This window comes from Lactuca serriola, chromosome 6 (assembly GCF_051521515.1).
Source record: "Lactuca serriola cultivar US96UC23 chromosome 6, Lser_US96UC23_V15, whole genome shotgun sequence".
In the NCBI taxonomy this organism is placed as follows: Eukaryota; Viridiplantae; Streptophyta; class Magnoliopsida; order Asterales; family Asteraceae; genus Lactuca; species Lactuca serriola.
The window spans coordinates 114,437,900-114,460,738 of record NC_136413.1 but is presented as its reverse complement, the minus strand read 5'-3'; the positions used below and the strand labels follow the sequence as shown (position 1 = coordinate 114,460,738).

At 38.4% G+C, this 22,839-nt stretch overlaps 1 protein-coding gene and 1 long non-coding RNA gene across 4 annotated transcripts; both read left to right on the top strand.

The window, feature by feature from the left end:
- The first annotated feature begins 13,147 nt into the window (after positions 1-13,147).
- On the top strand, positions 13,148-18,533 carry LOC145056688 (uncharacterized). The gene is made up of 12 exons (XM_079004396.1): positions 13,148-13,407; positions 13,813-13,940; positions 14,064-14,126; positions 14,821-14,942; positions 15,135-15,250; positions 15,345-16,152; positions 16,223-16,945; positions 17,040-17,261; positions 17,358-17,453; positions 17,542-17,736; positions 17,865-17,978; positions 18,087-18,533. The coding sequence occupies exons 1-12, from the start codon at positions 13,307-13,309 to the stop codon at positions 18,345-18,347; spliced, it is 2,949 nt and encodes a 982-aa protein (XP_078860522.1). The 5' UTR covers positions 13,148-13,306; the 3' UTR covers positions 18,348-18,533.
- Positions 18,534-20,445: 1,912 nt separating this feature from the next.
- LOC145056687 (uncharacterized) lies at positions 20,446-22,706 on the top strand. 3 transcript variants are annotated; one of them, XR_013685883.1, is made up of 3 exons: positions 20,457-20,990; positions 21,154-22,327; positions 22,403-22,706. It is a non-coding gene; the product is annotated as an uncharacterized LOC145056687 (long non-coding RNA). The 3 variants fall into 3 exon arrangements; XR_013685882.1 differs by having other exon boundaries at positions 20,471-21,962; positions 22,058-22,327; XR_013685881.1 differs by having other exon boundaries at positions 20,446-22,327.
- Positions 22,707-22,839: the final 133 nt, after the last annotated feature.

The window sequence follows — 22,839 nt, the reverse complement described above, 5'->3', positions numbered from 1 at the left end:
ATCGATCTGGAGCACCTCAGGAAGAAAAAGTCGGAGGAGGTTCAGGTAGCCGCAGGTTCAGGCAAGAGACCCAAGGGGTCAGACGCGAGATCGAGGGATTATCAAGGCCGTAATCGTTGTGGCAAGTGTGGCAGGACACACGAGGGTGTGTGCAGGAGTGGTAGTGGTGGTGATTTTGGCTGCTTCAAGTGCGGCCGGACTAGTCATTTTAGTAGGGATTATACTGCTACCACCCCTCAGGGATCAGACCTGATATGTTTCCATTTGAAGTTAGAGGGGCCACAAGAAGGCCCAATGTCCGAGTTTTTTTCCATCAGGACAGGTGATGACACCTGCCCCTGCGACCATGAGGATCACCGACGACTTTCAAGGCCGAGCGGAGGCGCCTGCAGTAGGGAGCAGGGCTTTTCAGTTGTCTATAGTGGAGGCGCAAGCAAACAGCGGACGTTGCAGGTATGTATCTTTTGCTTTCTTGTCATTTTTATTCATGATCATGTTGGTATGGTACTGCATCTATGTTAGCGAATTTATGTTAGAATTCTATTTCTGTTCGTGTTCGGATCATATGCCATCTGCATACCATGGATTTTCGGGCGGAAGTTCATAGTAGTACCCCCTTTTTTTGGCCCGGTTCTCGGGATGCAGTCGATGTGGTATGTAACGCCCGTAGATCAAGGCTAGTCAATTTAGAGACGATAGGCGTCAAAAATGAATTTTTGATGAAAGATTATTTAGAATGAATAATCTTAACTAAGTTATAGTATATGTTACAAGGTTTTCGTGCATATAAAGAACGCCGAAATCCGAGTTATAACGAAGAAGTTATGACTTGTCGAAGTTTCGCGACAGAACCAGCACGACACAACGCGACGTAAAAAGTGAATTTATGTTAGAGCGATATTTAGCCTTAGTGATCTAAACGAAAGTTGTAGAGTTCGTTAAACCGTGAGCGTGCATAAAAAGAACGTCCAAATCTGACTTCGTATGAGGAAGTTATGATTTTTCTAAGTTTCAGCTTAGCAGTATGCAGCCCGAATACTCAATTTGAGATCGAGCGGTTTTTAGCCAAAACAATCTAAACGAGAATCGAAGATCTCGTCAATTGTATTGAAACGATAAAAAGATAGGCGAAAACGGACGTTAGATGAAGAAGCTATGAATTTATAACGGAGTTTTCCAGTCCCGGCCTACTAAAAATAATATAATCAAAATAAAGTCAAAATTAGCCAACGGAGTCTAAACGAAAGTTGTAGAGCGTAGTCTCACCTACGCGTGGATATAAAGAACGTCGAAAACGGAGCTTGTATGCGAAAGTTACGCAATTTAGAAGTTCGACGAGTCAAATTACGCCCTGCGTAATTTGAGTACACCCAGCGTACTCAAAGGGGTGCAACTTGTCTGACCAATACTCGAGTGCCACCAGTCGACGCATGCAATGACGTCAAAGTACACCCTGCGTAACTCGAGTACGCCCCGCGTAATCCCAGACCCTCAGCCTATAAATAGAACTCGAAATCAGCCATTTTCTCTTGTTCAAACTCTTTCTTCTCTCTAGTTTTTGCCTCGTTTTGCGTGCCATTTATACCCCGAAGCCCCAGTAATATTTCCGAGCCCCGATGCAAGATCCGAAGCCCCGAGGATCCCGAAGAGCGTTATTCCCGAGCCGAAGCGCTGCCCGCGAGGAGCCGGTTTTTGTGAAGATCTTCCAGATCTACGGAGAAACACTACTTCTGCAAGCCGTAGTGTTGCCCGATCATCTTTTGATCAAGTGAGTGTATAGTCACTTTCATCTTACACATAAATATGAAGTATTTTATAAAATACGTGCTATGTGTTATATATTAATTATCTATTTGAGATGGATTTGGAATTGATGTTTTTATACGGGTGTTAAATGATTTAAATTGTGTTTGTATTTATATCTACAAAAATGTTGGGTAGAACATGGGTAGATGGAATTGTTGGTGACGATGCGACTTCGTGCCTATTGAGTAAGCCTTGGTGACGATGCGACTTCGTGCCTATTTGATAAACCTTGGTGACGATGTGACTTCGTGCCTTTTGTGTAAACCCAGGTGACTATGAGACGTAGTGCCTATTTTGTAAACCCTGGTGACTATGAGACGTAGTGCCAATTGTATGAACCCCGGTGACTATGCGACATAGTGCCTGTTGTATAAACCGTGATAGCAAATGGACTGTGTGCCAGTTCCTTAGGTAAACCCTTAGGAATGAATGAAGAAAGTATAATCGATTCTTAGGGTAAAACCTTAATAAATAAAGAAGATAATGGGGATGGGTATTTGGGTTGATCGTTGATAATTGAATATAATAAATGTATTATTGTGGGTTGAAAACCCTATATGCTCACCAGGCTCCCAAGCCTGACCCACTCAGTTTTCTTTGTATCACAAGTATCAATACGAAGACATATTTCACTGAGAGAATAAAGGAGATGTAAATCATTAGTGTAAATAAATGTATGTTCTGTTTATGCTTATGTGTCTGTATCGGAACATGACATCCCGAGATTTTGTTATATAATGAAAATACTTTTCTTTAAGATATGCTTTGATAAATTCTTATCATATTTATTTTATTTTGGGGACAAATTCCGCAACAATTTTCTTTAAACGATTACTCTGATTTTAAAAACAAAGCATAAACAAATCGGTCTTTTCTGGCCGAGATTTTGGGGATGTCACAGTTGGTATCAAAGCATTAGTTTAAGCGAACTAGGAATTTGTAGGAAATTTCTAGACTTAAACTTAGAATGCTAAGTAATGATTGTGAGGAGTGTGTCTAAAATATGTTAGGTAGTACACCTAAAATTGACACAAGCACTAGTTTATTTTAGGAATGATGCCTAAAATGCTTTTATGTGCAAAATGTTTTGTGTGATAACTATATTGATGCTATTATTTGTTCGGGTCTATGGTCTGTTGCCGACCGGATCTGGAAACCTTATGTGTTTAGGATTCTAAGCGTATGGCTACGATATTAGAACTAGCATATAAACGTTTCGGAGTGATAAGCACGATTTGAATATCTATCGTGAATGAGGATCTAATTTCACCTTATTCGGTGTGTAGATCAAAAATGGTGAGAACAAGAAGTGGAGTTGGAAATGCTGATGAAAACAGGAATCAACCACCTGTGATTGAGCAAATACCTGTCGTAGCAGCAGCACCTAAGCCGATAACAATGGCTGGTGTACAATTGATGATTCAGACGATGTTGGATCATCAGATGGAAGAAACTAGACGTCTGCTTCAACAAAATCGTGAAGAACTTTCAATCCAAGTTGAAGAGCCCGAAGTGAATGGAGGGCCATCGGAAGGTGGAAACTTCAGTGGTACCGTTGGTCAAGCCAACCCACCAATTGTTAGACAAAACAATTGTGATGGAGGAAATGATGGAAGAGGATGTAAATACAAGGATTTCATGGCATCCAAACCACCGTGTCTATCTGGGAGCCCGACGCCGGTGCAAGTCATGGACTGGATCTCCGAGATGGATACAATGTTTGAAAGTTGCGAGTGTAGTAACAGACAGAAGACCGCTCTTGCAATTCCTCTATTAAAATCTGGAGTACTGAGCTGGTGGAAGTTACTGGTCGGTTCGATGCCCAAGGGGGAAGCTAGCAAGATGTCTTGGGAAGAGTTCGTGGTACAATTGAAAATGCAATACTGCTCTGAGCAGGATCTCCTGGAAATCAACAATGAGTTCCAGAATCTGAAGAAGGGAAAATTGAGCATCACTGAATACGCCACAAGCTTTACGGAAAAGATGAAGCTTATTCCATACCTACTTCCAACTGAACTTTCCAAGGTCAACAAGTTTGCCAATGGATTACCAGCGGACTTTGGTCCGATAGTCAAGCAAGCAACCACTTTGAAAGCCACCATCTGGGCAGCCAAAAATGTTGAAACCCAAATAAAAGAAAAGGGTTTGGAGAGAGTTGAAGTTGGAGAGAAGAGGAAACATGAAGGGTCTTCAATAATCAACAAAGAAACCAAATTCTCGAAATCTGGAGGAAGAGATGAAGCTAAGTGGTGCGAGAAGTGTAAAAAGAAACACTTCGGGAAGTGTAGCGAGGATATGACTTGCTACAAATGTGGGAAGACGGGGCATTACGCCAACAAGTGCGCATCCAACAAAAAGGTTTGCTACGGATGTAACGAGGAAGGGCATATTTCTAGAGACTGCCCAAAGAAAAACGCACCGCCACACCCAAGGGCATTCCACATGATCCTCGACGAAGCGAATCAAGGATGAGGAATTTATATCCAAGGATCAACTTATGATGTAGCCAATTAAAGGCATAATATAGGGTGAACTTGAACTTTTGTGTAATCATTTCAAGTTATAATGTAAACCATGGTTTTGATATTTATGGTTTTAATATCTGATGTGTTAAATGATTGTGTGATTTTTGTATAGTGACTTGGTTCGACTGAGAGACAATACTTGGGATGAGTATGAGTAGGTGTGAAAGGTAGTAGATGCATATACTACCGGAAGCACAGGACTCACACTTGGATCAGGGAAAGTCACAAGGTTACCAAGAAGCTAGTGATTGATTCCATTTTATTCTGGTATGTCATTACCATTGTTTCGGTAATGACTAGTAAGATGGTTCTTGTTCCGACCCTAGTGGTCATGTTTAAATTTGAGTTCGAATACGAGGAGTATGTTACGTGGTCTAGAGGACCAAGTTAGATGTAACATCTGACTTAAGTCAGAAGGTTGAAGTTAATGCGATTGATAGTGTCGTGCTCGTTGTTAAAAGAAGTTTGTAGGCAGAAATGCTACATGCTGAAATGTGATTATATCACATTAGAATATGAAGGAAGGTATATTCCATTTTGGAATTTAACTCTAAGAGACCTGAGTCTAAGCATTACACCATTCGATGAGAGGTCAGTAGAGCACGACCCATCGGTTTGTTACAATAGATAAAGGAAAGTATTTATCCTGAGAAGAAGAAGGAGAGAAGAAGAAGGAGTCCATAATAACGACTTATTTGGTAACTCGAAGGTTGCGATTGAAAGTACAACATAGTACGATAAGCAGAGGCAAGATTGAGCATCGTCTGCGATCAAGAAATCCATAGAGTTAAATACTCTTTCGAGGAAACATAGAAATTACGGTTATTACCTAGGATGAAGAGATAGCGTATGGAATCATTATACAAGTTCTATTTTCATTGATGATTCCGGGACGTAATCATCTTAAGGGGGAGATAATTGTAACGCCCGTAGATCAGGGCTAGTCAATTTAGAGACGATAGGCGTCAAAAATGAATTTTTGATGAAATATTATTTAGAATGAATAATCTTAACTAAGTTATAGTATATGCTACAAGGTTTTCGTGCATATAAAGAACGTCGAAATCCGAGTTATAACGAAGAAGTTATGACCTGTCGAAGTTTCGCGACAGAACTAGCACGACACAGCGCGACGTAAAAAGTGAATTTATGTTAGAGCGATATTTAGCCTTAGTGATCTAAACGAAAGTTGTAGAGTTCGTTAAACCGTGAGCGTGCATAAAAAGAACGTCCAAATCTGATTTCGTATGAGGAAGTTATGATTTTTCTAAGTTTCAGCTTAGCAGTATGCAGCCCGAATACTCGATTTGAGATCGAGCGGTTTTTAGCCAAAACAATCTAAACGAGAATCGAAGATCTCGTCAATTGTAGTGAAACGATAAAAAGATAGGCGAAAACGGACGTCGGATGAAGAAGCTATGAATTTATAACGGAGTTTTCCAGTCCCGGCCTACTAAAAATAATATAATAAAAATAAAGTCAAAATTAGCCAACGGAGTCAAAATGAAAGTTGTAGAGCGTAGTCTCACCTACGCGTGGATATAAAGAACGTCGAAAACGGAGCTCGTATGCGAAAATTACGCAATTTAGAAGTTCAACGAGTCAAATTACGCCCTGCGTAATTTGAGTACACCCAACGTACTCAAAGGGGTGCAACTTGTTTGACCAATACTCGAGTGCCACCAGTCGACGCACGCAATGACGTCAAAGTACGCCCTGCGTAACTCGAGTACGCCCCGCGTAATTTGAGATTACGCCCCGCGTAATCCCAGACCCTCAGCCTATAAATAGAACTCAAAATCAACCATTTTCTCTTGTTCAAACTCTTTCTTCTCTCTAGTTTTTTCCTCGTTTTGCATGCCGTTTATACCCCGAAGCCCCGGTAATATTTCCGAGCCCCGAAGCAAGATCCGAAGCCCCGAGGATCCCGGAGAGCGTTATTCCCGAGCCGAAGCGCTGCCCGCGAGGAGCCGGTTTTTGTGAAGATCTTCCAGATCTACGGAGAAACACTACTTCTGCAAGCCGTAGTGTTGCCCGATCATATTTTGATCAAGTGAGTGTATAGTCACTTTCATCTTACACATAAATATGAAGTATTTTATAAAATACGTGCTATGTGTTATATATTAATTATCTATTTGAGATGGATTTGGAATTGATGTTTTTATACGGGTGTTAAATGATTTAAATTGTGTTTGTATTTATATCTACAAAAATGTTGGGTAGAACATGGGTAGATGGAATTGTTGGTGACGATGCGACTTCGTGCCTATTGAGTAAGCCTTGGTGACGATGCGACTTCGTGCCTATTTGATAAACCTTGGTGACGATGTGACTTCGTGCCTTTTGTGTAAACCCAGGTGACTATGAGACGTAGTGCCTATTTTGTAAACCCTGGTGACTATGAGACGTAGTGCCAATTGTATGAACCCCGGTGACTATGCGACATAGTGCCTGTTGTATAAACCGTGATAGCAAATGGACTGTGTGCCAGTTCCTTAGGTAAACCCTTAGGAATGAATGAAGAAAGTATAATCGATTCTTAGGGTAAAACCTTAATAAATAAAGAAGATAATGGGGATGGGTATTTGGGTTGATCGTTGATAATTGAATATAATAAATGTATTATTGTGGGTTGAAAACCCTATATGCTCACCAGGCTCCCAAGCCTGACCCACTCAGTTTTCTTTGTATCACAAGTATCAATACGAAGACATATTTCACTGAGAGAATAAAGGAGATGTAAATCATTAGTGTAAATAAATGTATGTTCTGTTTATGCTTATGTGTCTGTATCGGAACATGACATCCCGAGATTTTGTTATATAATGAAAATACTTTTCTTTAAGATATGCTTTGATAAATTCTTATCATATTTATTTTATTTTGGGGACAAATTCCGCAACAATTTTCTTTAAACGATTACTCTGATTTTAAAAACAAAGCATAAACAAATCGGTCTTTTCTGGCCGAGATTTTGGGGATGTCACATGGCAGGTGTGAGTGGGACTCGGGAAGTGTCCTCTTATTCTGCAAGAGTGGTTTGGGTTTGGTATTGGTTAGTTTTGGAGCTCTAGCGGTGGTAAGCGTGGCTGGCAGCAGATCGACCTTTGGATGGAGAAAAGGATTGGGAATCCTTTCCAAGATGGGACTTATAGGGATCTAGTTGAATCAAAGCGGGGAGTACTATCCCAGTAGTTAGGAGCTGAAGAAGGAGCATGACTTGGATGTGTTCGCATCCTTTCTAAGAAGGAAAGAAGCCGAGGTAGTCGTTTGGATAGAGCATCGGGGAAGACGGGAGTTTGAGAAACATCCTAACAGTGAGTTCATGTATTTGTAGTAGTAGAGGACTGGTTTGGGAAACCAGGTTGATGTTTTCCCGGTAGCACGCGAGTTAATCAGGATGTTAGACTGTGGAGCACTCGTTGTTGGATGTTTTCAGGCTGGTAGCCAGTAGTTAGAGGAGTGTGGGCGGGGGCCCAAATCTCCTAGTTAGCAGAGTGTGGGCGAGGCCCATATCTCCTAGTTAGTCGGATAGAGATCGAGAAAGTTTAATTTGTTGAGGATTCAGGATGGTTTAGGACCCGCGTAGCCCTAGATAGGTGAGACTGGGGGTAGGGTCGCTCAATAGTATGGTTTGGGTGGGACCCGTGGGCAAGGCCCTTGCGATAGTAGCAAAGCAAGTGAGACTTGAGGGAGAGATCGCTCTAAGATATAGTTTGGGTGAGACCCGTGGGTGAGGCCCATGAGATTTTAGCAGTGCAGGTGGGAATTGGTAGAGGCCTTAGAGTCAAGTTAGGGGATCGAGTAGCAAGGTAGATAGAGAAGTTTTAGCTAGCCAAAGTTTCTTCGGAGGTCGTTGGGAGAGACTAAGAGCATGAGCTTGGGTTCGGTGACCGGAGGGAATCCGATATTCTGGATAATGGGCAGAAAGGTCCAGACCTGGGAGGTCCCTGTTCTTTTGGAAAGAAGACAAGAGGCAGCATGGTGTTCGGGAAGAAGTGTCTATCATGATGGTTCCTGTGTGTGAAGTAGCTTGGGGTTTGTGGAAGTTTGAAGTACGTTTTCTTCAGAATGGAAGACCGAGTTGGCTTTCAGTATGGTGGGTATGTTGTTCCGCGCGTAGAATCATTGGTTGCGTTCCGCAGATCAGTGATGGGGAGATGGGTGTTAGTAAGGAGAGACTTCGAGGACGAAGTCTAGTTTAAGTGGGGGAGAGTTGTAACACCATGTTCTGAAAGTATTCGTTATTGGATTTCAGAGAACGAGGCTAGGGGCGTTTCGGTCTTTTATGGGTCTTGAAGTTTTTATTTGAGAATTTTTGGGCCGAGGTGTGTCGATAGAAGAGAAAGGCTTCTCGCCACCTTTTCGTGGATATAAAGTTCGTCGGAAACGGACTTAGAACGAAAGAGTTATAGCATTTTGAAGTTATTGACATTAATGGTCCCTTAATGGAAAAGTTGGCTAAGAAGGACCATGCATGCAAAGTAGAACGCGCGTGGGTATGCCCATCGTACGTCCAGAGTCTAGAAACCCTTAATTTAGGGTGTGCCACTATATAAGGAACATTATACCCTCAAGATTCAACCTCCATTTCACCCTAAAGAGCTGCTACAAAACCCTAAACCCTCTTGAGTGTTCTTGGAGCTTGTAAGGCCATTTTGAGTGCATTTTAGTGTTCTTGGAGAGGCGTGATCACCTTGGAGTCTCATTGATCAAGGAAGAGCTTTTGGATCCAAGTTCTCCAGCTCATTTACAAACCCCAAAAGGTATAAAGCTTCCAACTTTCCTTATAGAAGTTTAGATCTAGGTTTATGGAGCTTTGGACCTTTTTAGGTCCAAAGAATGGACCTTTTTGATGAAACCTAGTGTTTGAGCTTAGGGTTGCCACCCTCAGAGCTAAAAAGGTCCCATAAGCAGTAAAGTCTCCATCTTGAACGTCTTAATGGCTTCATGCATGAGATCTAGCCCCCTTTATGGAAGAAGAATGTCATTTTGGGAGTTTAGGCTTAATTGGGCCAAGTTAAGTCACAAAGTTAGTGACTTTATGGATTAAGACATGGAAAAGGACCAGGATCTGTAATTGTAGCTTCTAAAGTGGAGTATTAAGCACTTAATGAGAAAAAGGCTTAATAGGGGGTTACGCTGAGCGTACGTGCAGGTACGCCCATCGTACTCACTAGTGGCTAGTACGCTTATCGTAGGTGAATGTACGCCCTGCGTACTCTGTCAATGTGGGCCTTGCATTTTGGGCCTCGATTTGGGCCATGCTTTGGGTTATTAGGCCATAGTGGGCCATCAGAAGTCAGATAATATGGGCCAAGAAAATGTTTGGGCTTAGGATAAGGCCCATTAGAGGGATTGGGACCGATTTAGCAAATTGGGCCATTAGTGGGCCACTAGTGGGCTTGGGAAGCTTCCCTAGTATTGGGCCTTAGATATGGACCAAGTTGGACTAGGGGTAGAATGGTCATTTTACCCTAAGAAGGATTGTTGTATTGGACTAAGTGGTGTTTGGTATTAGTAGTTCGGGAAGCCGAAGGGTCAGCAGTTCGGGAATTTGCTAGTCAGCAGCCAAAGGAGTATCAGCAGGGTTCAATAGTGCGAGCTGAGTCTCCTCACTATGTGAATGGGTGTAAGGCCACAATGCCGGCCCATGTAGTTTATGAGTAGGAAGACCCGGAGGTTAGCCCTAGGCACTGTATGCTAGTATGTGATTCTGGATCAAGGTCTGATGTCGGGCGGGTGCCCGACGAATGTTTGTGTGATAGTTTATACTTGTTGTCTGTGTGATACTCGTATATTCTTGTTAGGGAGGTGAGGGTGGGCGAGGTCCCGTATCTCACCACTAGCAGAGTATCGACGGGGTTTCGTATCTTATTAGTAGCACAACAGGGGCGAGGCCCGAGATAGGAGAGGCGTAAGTGTGGGTGGGGGCCCGTATCTCACTATCAACAGGAGCATGGATGGGGTTCCATGACTTGTCAGTAGTAGGACAGGGGGGAGGCCCTAGTTAGGCGAGGCCTTAGATCAAGAGTATCGTAAAGTATATTAGCTACTTGTTATGTGTTATGTTATATATTTGTATGCGTTTAGCGGGCGAGGCCCAGAGACAGGCGGGGCCTAAGAGAAACAGATATGTATACCGAGCGGGGCTCGATGCCAGGCGGGGCCTGATGCCGGGTAGGGCCCGATGCCGGAGCTAGTCCGATACCGGGCAAGTCCCGATGTAGCGGGCGGGGCCCCAGTATGTGGTTATGTATGTGGTATGTGGTAGGTTGGGGAACTCACTAAACTTCGTGCTTACGGTTTTCAGTTTTGGTTTCAGGTGCTTCCGGTAGCGGAGGAAAGAGCTCGGGGTGATCGCATGACACTCACACCAAAAGAGTTTTAGCCTGGGATGTTTGCTCTGATAAAATAAAACAATGTTTTAGACATGATACTCTGATGTGATATGTTTTGAATGAATGGTTGGCACTTGTGGTTTTATTATTAAATTAAAAACGAAATTTTTGGTCATGGTTTTTGGGTTGTTACATGAAGGCAACCTAAAAAGGACTATGCTACTATCAATTCAAGTATATACCAATTATAGTTATGGGCTTAGACACTAAATCCAACAGTTTCTACATATTCTTGCTCATAATTTTAAGAATCGCGTCATCATGAGTCTTTCGTCGTTCGGGAGAAACGATTACTAGGCACTTTAGTCGAGTTTGTAATGTAGTCATACAATTTCATATTCGTTTTCTTAAGAAACCCGAACATGTTCCCAATAACTCTACCGATCAAAGATGGAAATGGTTTAAGAATTGTTTAGTAGTTTTAGATTGAACAGATATAAAGTGCCTAGTTCCAGCCGAAGAAAAGCCTAGCTATAGAACAAGAAAGAATGGTATTCCAACAAACGTTCTAGGGGTTTGTTCCCAAGATATGAAGTTTATCTGTGTATTACTGGGATGAGAGGGGTCGTCTGCAGATGGTCGAGTTCTTCATGATGCTCTTCGTATACCACATGGATGGAAAGTTCCAAGATCGGGTATGTAAATCTTATTTATAATGTTTTTAATTATAAATCTTACTTGTAAAATGTTATTAACTATAAATCTTATTTTCAGGTTATTATTTAGTTGATGCCGGATATACAAATGGAGAGGGTTTCTAGCCTCGTATAGAAGGCAAAGGTATCACTTAAATGAATGGCGTCATAGACACCAACCAACTATAACAAAGGAATTCTTTAATATGAAACATTCATCATCAAGAAATGTTATTGAACGATGTTTTGGCATTTTGAAGGGAAGATGAGGAATATTAAAGGACAATTCGTATTATCCAATTGAAATGTAAAATAAGATCATAATAACATGTTGTCTACCACATAACTTCATAAGACAAGAAATGGAAGTAAATCCTTTTGACAATGATTGTGATCAGGATGAGGGAACTAGAGATTTTGGACCTGAAGATGTTGATACTATTACTTCTATAGGGACTTCGAATGAATGGGCCATATTTATAGATCATTTAGCCGAGTCCATGTTTGCATCTAGGGGTGAAACCAATTAAATTGACATTTTGCTTATCTATTTATAATGTATCGCTATGTTGGACAAATTGTTGTATTGTTTGCTTATCGTTATGTTGGAAAAATTGTTTTCTTGCTTATTGTTTTGTTGGAAAAATTATTGCTTGCTTATCATTGTTGGAAAATTGTTCAATTTCTAAAATTAGTTGTGATACTTATCTATTGTTTTTTGTTAAGTTTATATAGGTATGACAAGTCAAATTAGAAATTATAAGACATGGACAAACAATGAAGAAGCAAAGCTAGTTGAGGCGTTAGTGAATATGACAAATGCTGGAGGATTTAAAGGCGATAATGCTTTTAAGTCGGGTTATTTACAACACCTTGAGCAAGCATTGAAACAATCACTTACGTACTCATGTATTTTACGTAAACCACACATTGAGTCGAAGATAAAAATCATGAAGAGAGATTGACAATGTGTCTATGATATGGTAAACGGTTCAAACACAAAGCGGGTTTGGTTGTGATTCCGAAAACATTGTGTTACAGCTGAGAATTCGTTTTGGGAGGTGTACCTATAAGTACATCAAGTTATAATATTTGTATTTTTATAGTTTATAATGAAGCGAATATATATATATATATATATATATATATATATATATATATATATATATATAGTTAGGTTCAAATATTTTCACTATCTATTGTGTGCATGTATAATTGATTCTGGACCAATCATTTTAGTTATTTTAAGAAAGTAATTAATGCATATTAAATGCTGAAGATGTAATTAATACCCATTATATCTTCAACATGTAATATATATTAATTACTTTCTTAAAATAACTAAAATGATTGGTACAGAATCAGTCATACATGTACACAATAGATAGTGAAAACAAAATAACCTAACCCTATATATATATATATATATATATATATATATATATATATATATATATATATATATATATAGTCAAGAAGTAACAAAAACATTGAATTTGGGAAAAAAAATACAAAAAGGTAAAATGAATATTTTTATAATTCAGACAACAATTCAGATGTTTCAACTAAACAACATGTTAAAAATTTAGTTTCTTAAAAACTTCAAATCCTTTCAAAAACAGATCCTGCCAAACAACCCAAATAACTTAAAACCGAAAAAATCTCAACAAATTCGATTTTAAAAGATATTTTCGGTTGGATTTAGTTTCGTTTTAAGTAAAAAAAACAAACATGCTCATCCTATCCCAGGAGGGAGCAGCCATGAGCCCTAATTAAAAGAAAAAATAAATCAAGAAAAACTAAGAAGAAAAGGAAAAAGAAGGAAAACAGATCAAGCCGGCTTGACGCAAACCTCGCGTTCTCAGATCCCCTCCAGCCCCTCCTTTTTACTATCACAACAAAATCAGCTACTGACCTAGATCAACCTTTAATCGCCATGGCAATGGCGATCAAGCTTTCCCTCCTCCTCCTCGTCATCTCATGCTATTTAATCCCTACCTTTTCACTCTTCGAAGATCAAGTCGGCTTCATGGACTGGTATCTATTTTAGTTTTTATTTATGTACTGCTCTACTCAGTCTTGTGCTAATTTTGAACGTCGTAGATTAATTCGATTTTGGATGTAGGTATCGATATTGATGTTACGCGAGTGCTTAAATTCTGTTTACTTGATGTGTCTATGTATAGAAAAACATGACTCTCGATCGATCTTTTTGTGTTGTTCTTTAGTCGAATTCTATTGTTTAAAATCTTCTTCTCTGAATCTCACTGAATTCTTAGTTAGTACATCCGTTTATATGTCTCTGATGTAGTTTTTGAGCTTTTGACTTATGTCTGTTTGTGGTTGCCGGAGGAATAACCCTTTTGCAGAGACATACACACTATACTCAATTTCTGATCTCTCTTTCTCTACATTAATAACGAATGAAGTTTTATCTCTCAGGCATCAACGATACATAGGGAAAGTAAAGGATGCTGTGTTTCACACCCAAAAGGCAGGCAGGAAACGCGTTGTGGTGTCGACTGAAGAAAATGTTATTGCCTCCCTTGACCTTCGTCGAGGCGAGATCTGTAAGTTGTAACATTTGTTAATATTTAGGCTTTTTAATTATTGTCTTCAGTCTATTGGTGCTAATAACTGATAATTTTGATGGAAGAGTATATGTATATGCTGATGCTTTCTCCTATGTGCAGTTTGGAGACATGTTCTGGGAGCCACTGATGTTATTGACAAAATTGATATTGCCCTTGGGAAATGTGAGTACTCTTCTTTTTACTAAAAGTCATCCCACAGTTTTGCAGACTTGTTTACCAGGATTTTGGGAGTGTTGAACAGGATATATAGTTATTTGGTTGCTGCTCTTATCCTTATACCATGTGATTAACTTGTACAATAGATTAAAGGGCAAAGAAGGAAACGAGATGAAACAATCTAGTCATGGCTTAGCAAAATAGGTTTTTTTTTTACAGGCAACAGACCTTTCTTTTCTTATGAATTATTATTGTTAGCTCACTATAATTTTTGTTATCATCCTAGAAGAAGTTTGTTAATAATCTGTAAATGTAAATACTTGATGATCATATATCAATCTTGATTAAGCTTGAAATAATTATGAAAAATACTAATAACTGATTGGGGTATAGCTAAAAAGGATATCAGTAATGTATTGTGACATAAAAAGAGACAAAGCTGATACTGTGGTTTACCTTATTTGCTTAAATATAAAATTTTTCAAGAAGAGAACTTTGATGCAGATATATATAACTAGTTGGGTGAAGAAAATCTATAACAAAACCTACATAGTTTTCCACATTGTTATATAAAAGAGGTTGATTTCTTATTTTTCAAAAAGTTGGTTTCTTGATTGCATATGTTGCGAGATATGTATATGGTTATTTGATACAATGATAAATGTTTGTTATTGCTAAAATATCATCTCTGATTCCTCAGATGTCATTACACTGTCATCAGAGGGGAGTATTTTAAGAGCATGGAACCTTCCTGATGGGCAAATGGTGTGGGAGTCTTTTCTATCAGGCTCAAAGTCCTCAAAGGCATTATTAACAATTCCAGTGAGTAATTTAGTGCACCTATACAACTCAATTCAGCTAAGATCCTGTTTCTTATGATAAAATCCTGTATCCATTGAGTCCTCTAAGTAAAACAGTAGCTAACTCTTTCTTTATCATAAACTGATTGGAATTTCCATTTATTAGCTGTATGAAGTATGTTACTTTATTATCTGTAATATATATAATCTGCAGGCCAATTTGAAGCTTGATCTGGATAGTCCAATTTTTGTTTATGGTGGCACATGTCTTTATGCCATTTCCAGCATTGATGGAGAGATTCTTTGGAAGAAGGATTTCATAAATGAAGGGTTTGACCAATTCACCAATTATATTATGTTTTCTTGTTTCTTGATTGTAGTAACAGGCTTTTGATATATATTACCTTTTGTTTTTGATTAACAGCATGGATGTTCATCAGTTGATCCTTTCCGAGGGCAGTAACGTAATTCACACTGTAGGAGTTTCCGATTTATCCGAGTTCAATACATATGAGATTGATGTTAAGAATGGAGGGGTACTGAAACATGTCAGAAAACCATTTCCCGGGGGCATTTATGGCGATATCTTGTCAATTTCAAGTGACAAATTTGTTGCATTGGATGCTACAAGGTCAATTGTGCTTGTAATAAGCATCACAGATGGAGAAATTAACCTTCAACAAACCCATGTTTCAGATCTCATCCATGGAGTTTCTTTGAACCCAATTATCTTACCTTCAAAGCTTTCGGGAATCTTTTCTTTAACCACAGATACATTCATAGCCTTTATAAAAGTAACCCATGAAGGGAAATTAAACGTAATGGAAAAAGTAGATAAAACAGTTGTTGTTAGTGATGCATTAGCCCTTTCAGAAGGCGAGCAAGCTTTTGCACTTGTTCAACATGGAGATAGCAAGATTCATCTATCTGTAAGGCTTGTTCATGACATGAGTAGCAATCACCTCAAGGAAACTGTCAAGATGGATCACGAAAGGGGCTTTGTTCACAAAATTTTCATCAATAATTATGTTAGAACAGATAGATCACACGGGTTCAGAGCTTTGATTGTAATGGAAGATCATTCATTGTTATTGCTACAACAAGGTGAGATTGTTTGGAGTAGAGATGATGGACTTGCTTCTGTTATAGATGTCACAACTTCAGAACTACCCGTGGAAAAGGTTGGTGTATCAGTAGCCAAAGTTGAAGACAGCCTTTTTGAGTGGCTTAAGGTATGAAAAAGTACATTACTAATTTTTTTTTTCAAAAATCAAAATACATAATGTTTTTCTTGTATTGAAGGGTCATATGCTGAAGCTTAAAGGCACTTTAATGCTTGCAACACCGGATGAAATAGCAATAATCCAAAAAATTAAATTACAAAGTTCTGAAAAAAGCAAAATGACACGAGACCATAACGGATTCCGTAGACTACTGATAGTACTTACCAAATCCCGAAAGCTTTTCGCGTTACATTCCGGAGATGGTCATATTGTCTGGTCAACTCTACTTCAATCTCTCCGCCAATCAGACGAATGTCCAAATCCAACGGCTCTCAAATTACACCCGTGGCAAATCCCGCACCATCACGCACTCGATAAAAACCCATCTGTCCTTGTTGTTGGCCGATGTGGGCTTTCTTTATCTTCTCCAAGCACATTGTCGGTTGTTGACACGTACACGGGAAAAGAGGCCAGGAATGCGGGCCCCGGGCATTCGACCGTGCAAGTTATTCCGTTACCGTTTAGTGATTCCAGCGAGCAGCAGCTTCATTTGCTGATTGATGATGAAAACCGCGCGCATTTGTACCCGAGAAGCCGTGAAGCTGTTGAGATCTTTCAACGGGAGTCTCAAAATGTGTATTGGTATGATGTGGAAACTGAAGTTGGGATCTTGAGGGGGTATGGGGTGAAAAGTAAATGTGATGGTGATGAGTATTGTTTTGAGGCTAGGAATTTGTGGTCGATTGTGTTCCCTTCAGAATCGGAAAAAATCATCTCCACTGTTTCAAGAAAAGGAAACGAGGTATTTTTTGTTTTGTTCATAATGTTTATTATTAATGGGACAAAAGTTACAATAAGTCAAAGTCGAAGAAAGTGAATTTAAACATTTTTTTTAGGTGGTGCACACACAAGCAAAGGTGATTGCAGATGAGGATGTGATGTATAAATACATATCTAAAAACATTCTGTTTGTTGCTACTGTTTCACCGAAAGCAAGTGGTCCAATTGGGTCCGCAACTCCAGATGAATCATTGCTGGTGGTCCACCTTGTGGATACTATAACCGGTCGCATACTGCACCGCATGAGTCATTTAGGTTCACAGGGTCCCGTGCATGCAGTGAGTATTAATTAATTAATTAATTAATATTATTTCTTTACATTAAAAAAAAGGTATGGTATGGTATTTATTTATGCATATATTTTTCTTTTGAAGGTACTTAGTGAGAACTGGGTTGTCTACCATTACTTTAACTTACGAGCACACAGATACGAGATGTCTGTTATCGAAATTTATGATCAGTCTCGTGCGGTACTGCTCCTAATCTTCTGTTTTCTCTTTTATTTTTCTCATTATTTGGTATGCATTGAAAATAAAGATGTGACTACTCTACTTGCAGGAAAATAAAGATGTTTTGAAGCTTATTGTTGGAAAACATAACCTCACGACACCTGTGTCATCGTATTCTCGACCTGAGGTTTCTACAAAATCACAATCTTACTTCTTTACACATTCAGTCAAAGCTATATCTGTGACTTCAACTGCCAAGGGCATAACTTCCAAGCACCTGCTTATCGGCACAATTGCTGATCAGGTACTTTTCTCTCTCATTTCTACACTAAAATTTTCTTATAACATTATATATTTAATATTTTTCTTATAGGAAGAAAACGAACCAATGAAAGTGTATTGCATTAATTACATGCTTATATTTATTTCTAGGTATTGGCTCTTGATAAGCGTTTTGTTGATCCACGAAGATCACTTAATCCCACACAAGCTGAGAAAGAGGAAGGTCTTTTACCTCTCACAGATACCTTACCCATTATTCCACAGGTCAGTTTATTCCCCTTGAAATAAATTATTTATAAAAATATATTTGAGAGAATGACATGTGGAAATAGAAAGAAAGAACATATGATTCACTTTTTTTGTTTTGTTCAGTCGTATGTAACACACGCATTTAAAGTGGAAGGTCTTAGAGGCATAGAAACGATACCTGCAAAACTGGAATCAACAACCTTAGTATTTGCATATGGAGTGGATCTCTTCTTCACACGCCTTGCACCTTCAAGAACATATGATTCACTTACTGAAGATTTCAACTACGCATTGCTTCTTCTCACCATTGTTGCTCTGGTTGTCGCCATTTTTGTCACATGGGTTTTATCCGAAAGGAAAGATTTGCAGGAAAAATGGAGGTAGTAACAGCCTTATCGTGTTTTAGATCGCCTCCGACATTTTGCTATTTCTTTTTGCTTTTACTAGTGTACTAGTGTTAGAGTTGAATTCGTGTTGGATGATAGAAATTTACACAAATTTTTTTACTACTTTTGTAATTTGATGGATATGAGATTTGGTTACCCCTAAAACTTATTTCCAACTTTCTCTTGTTGTGTTGTGTGGATGTTCTTTTGGCTAATTTAAATCCCAAATGTTGTTTTTGGAAGGAGTGGTGTCGGATGATCTTAAATGAGTTTATAAATGTTTTTGTATTACAAGTAAGTCGAGTCATTTTAAACTGAATTAACATTTTTTTTGATGTAATGTCACTTTGGTCTAAAGCAGCGTTACGTTTGTGCAGTAGATGAATCTCTCCAACTTTTATATTGCTAGATGTATATATACCTACACCAATAAACATAGCAGTTGTAACAACTTAATTTCAGTAGTTGGTATAGCACAAGTTTTCATCGGTACATATAATTAAAGTTATTTGCCAAAATCTAAAATATCTTTAGAGTGCTGCTAAAATCCACTTTATTAGAAGATAGGTATCTATTAGATCCTTTTAGAGATAGGCAAAAAAAAAAAAGACTATACCAGTTCATTAAAAAACCGGTTTGACTAACTAGTCATTGAATTTTTTTCTAACGCTGTCCGGTATGTCTACAACGGACGCCTCCACGGTATATGTGGCTACGAACGAGCGTGCACACTATCCCGTTGTAGGTCAGTCGTTGTTGCTCGTGTTGGTTACGGAGAAAGAGGACAATCCCGTTATAGATCAGTCGTTGCTCGTGTTGGTTACGGAGAAAGAGGACGATCAATGGGGGCTGCTTTCCTTCCAACCGTTCAACGGTCGAATTTTTGAAATATATATATATATATATATATATATATATATATATATATATATATAGAGAGAGAGAGAGAGAGAGAGAGAGAGAGAGAGAGAGAGGTTCAAATGATAACCACAAAAGATTAAGAACCCCATTTTATAAGTAAATATGTGTATAATACTTATTAAACATGTTAAATTACTGAAATTTTTTTGTCTTTTTGGTACGTAAATGGCAAAATTGTAATTTATACAGTTTAATATTTTCATTCATACATCGATTCATATTTTAACACAAAAATAATACAAAATACATAATTTAATACAATCCACTCATAGTTTAGTACACAAAGTTTACAATTTAAATATAATCATAATATCACTAATTCATTTATTTAGGAGAATCAAACCCAAACTCTACCACCACCAACAACTACCATACATCAGCACCAACCATCCATGTCAACTTCAGAGTAGAGTGTGATGTTTTTTGGTGTTCCGACGAAGCATAGTAACTGATTTTAGGCGGTGATTGATGATGATAAGGTCGACTATCATATCCGACCAAATCGCACCATATCCGATATGTTTTGCGTTTTAAAGAGAGAAAGTGAATCTGAAACAGCTTCTTGACTTCAGATCTGAGACCAAGTGGCGATTGACAATGATGGAGGAAGGTGGTGGTTATCACCGCTCGCCGAAGCTCATAATGTGGAGGAGAAAATCGAAGATATGAAGTCGAAAATAGTAGATCTGAAGAGGGAAATCGTAGATCTGAAGCGGAAATTGTAGATCTAAAGAGGAAAATCGTTGATCTGAAGCTGAAATTGTAGATCTGGAGTCAACCAGAGCTTGTGGATCTGATGACGGTGGTGGCAGTCAAGGGTGGTGGCTAGTGGCTAACTGGTAGTAATGTTTGTGTGTTCTTCAAGTTTGAGGTGAGAGAGAAAATAATCGTATGAGAATGCATGTAGTGTGTGTAGATCTGATATAACAAAAGATGAAAGTGGATTCTTGTGTTATACTTCAATAAAAATGGTTCTTAACTTTTAGTGGTTCTCATTTGATATTTTATCTATATATCTTTATACCTTAATAAGCATTTAGCCTCAAATGCTGAATTTTAAGAGGTACACTCCTTAAAACAACATTTACAACAACTTAATGCATGACAAAAAAATCTTATCCGTCAAATAGGTGAATCAGTCAAAATTGAACGACAATTGAATTGGTCAACATACATCTTAAACAATCTTGCTGGTTCTTTGACCAATTCCCCATTCTTTATCCCGTCTAACAACCTCCCCAATGTGTCGCCATTTCTTCCGCCCTACAATCTACACCTCTTTAATCTCCTTAGTCATTTATATAACCATCATGCACTTTTCTCTACTGCCCACTCCTATGCTCTGGTATTCAGTCGTCGACCACTACCCACCTACCCTACACCTCCAACGTCGTCGACCACTCCCACCATCTGCCATCGTTACAACGACCTAAATCGACACCACTCACCACCTCACTCATGCTACAAAGATATAGTCGGTATGCCTTCTTCCGCCTTTAATCAGTGAAGCTATGACATCTTACTTCTAGATCTGGTAAACCCTTGTCGCTCTCTCCCCACTAGTTCTTCTCTTTCGTTGTTTTTTTTTGAAATCACATTCGTACAGATAAGTCACGAAAAGATATGAAATTCAAATTTTAAAATCCCTTATCTCTGACCTATATATCGTCTCCCTTCCCTATATCTCCCCTCCTTTGCTTTGTGATCGTGAACATGAAAAGTAAGTATGAAATTCTCTTATCCCTTTCTCTCAATCAAATGATGTCATCTGGTTTTAATATAAAGGCTATTTCATATTTTTGGGTCTGGATAGTGGATTCGATCAACTGATTTTGATACCGGTTTCCTTAATCTTCTCTTACCTATGACTAAACTCTATGCAGCGGCCTTTGTAATCTGATGGTGGTGGTGTCGCCTTCAACCACCCACCACCATGGGGTCATCAGCGGAATCACACAGTTCCATTTATAACCACTTTCCAGATACTCTCTCTCTATATTTCTGTTTGATTTATTTCCGTTAATGTTTTCATTTTTATAATTCGATTCTCTTCTCTATTTGAGAATTTGCTTTTTCAAATTCCATATTTTAATTGTAGATTGGCAATTTTAACTAGAAATATCACAATAAACCAATGATAGCGGTATGGATCTATGTTTATTGGCTTCAATTTTTCTTATCTTTTAATATCCTGGTTTTCAAAACCCTAGATCTTTTGCTCCGTGCAGTTTGTAACATTTACAGACACAAGCTTGTTTGCTTGCAACAAAAATCAAACAAAAAGGTTAAAGTTTGGTGCTAGTCCAAACTATTTTTTTCTTTTTTTGAATTATTATTGTCAATTTGTGTGTGTTAGTGTCTGTTTATTAGTGTGATGTGTGTATTTGTGTTGTGTGTGTGCTGGTGTCTGAAAAAAACTCACATGTAGCTCCGTTAAGGCTTTATTGGGAAGTGATTTATTTGTTTATTTCATGTATCATTATTTTTTGGGATTATGGATTTGATTAATGAACTTATGATAGTATTGACAATTGGCAGGGCAATATAGCGTGTCATGTTTTCTCACAAGATTTTTGTAATAGCAATAGATTTGTATGAAGAAGGAGATGAGATCAGCGATACCTATTAGAAAACACACCAATTGAACCACTTACCACCACCATTGCAGAAAACCCATCACACCAGTCAAAATGTCTAACTTTCTTAACTTCAGTTTTTTGACCTTTCAAGTTCCATAGACGTCATTCTAACCTGTTCTATGTGCAATGATAAATGTGTGTATTTCAGGTGGTCTCAAGATGTTGAATGGGAAAATTATGGTTAGAGTACAGTTTTGGATGGATACAAATGGCAGAACATGTGGTGAAACTATATACAGAATCAACTGGTTGTTCTATTGAAACTAAAGAAAGTGCATTGGTATGGCAGAATTGGGATGCATATCTGGGATTTGGATTTCCTCAAACAAAAGAGATGTTGCATCATCTTCAATGAGTCTTGGCAAATGAACCTTTTGCTATCAAAAGTGGTCAATATATCATTGAAGTCAAACACTATGTATAAATTGCCAAAATATTTTCATTTATTTTAATTTTGTAAGTTAGAACTTATTAGATCTTTGATGCATTGCAGGTTACCAATTTCCCCAACGATAGTGTACTCTAAACCCATTAGTGCGACCCTAATCATCTCCTTTTACATGGATTGCAATCCTAAGCTGATGCGTCTTTTTGATCCAACAGACAAAAAATAACCACAAGACACATGAAATGAATCAATGGATGCAATTTCTCCCAAGAACTATTTCATGTAAATGTATATGGTAAAAGATAAAATTTAGCATTAACGAGTTCTTACCATTCTTTCCCATTTTCATATACATATTCAAATATGTCCAACTTTTAAAGAAAATGTATCCTCTTTGTCTCTCTCTCTCTACCCATGTGATTATGTGTCTTTATTTCTTTCTCCTTATTTATCTTTCGTTACTGTATTCCATTGAAATGAAGAGATTTAGAACAGTGTAAAATGAAGAAATGACACATAAGCATAATAAACAACCCCCCTAA

What these genes read in the sequence shown, in the direction of transcription:
- LOC145056688 (XM_079004396.1), top strand. Translation starts at nt 13,307, where the DNA reads ATGGCAATGGCGATCAAGCTTTCCCTCCTCCTCCTCGTCATCTCATGC. An exon ending in TTTCAAGAAAAGGAAACGAG is followed by an intron (nt 16,946 to 17,039) that starts GTATTTTTTGTT and finishes CATTTTTTTTAG; the next exon opens with GTGGTGCACACACAAGCAAA. An exon ending in TCGGCACAATTGCTGATCAG is followed by an intron (nt 17,737 to 17,864) that starts GTACTTTTCTCT and finishes ATTTATTTCTAG; the next exon opens with GTATTGGCTCTTGATAAGCG.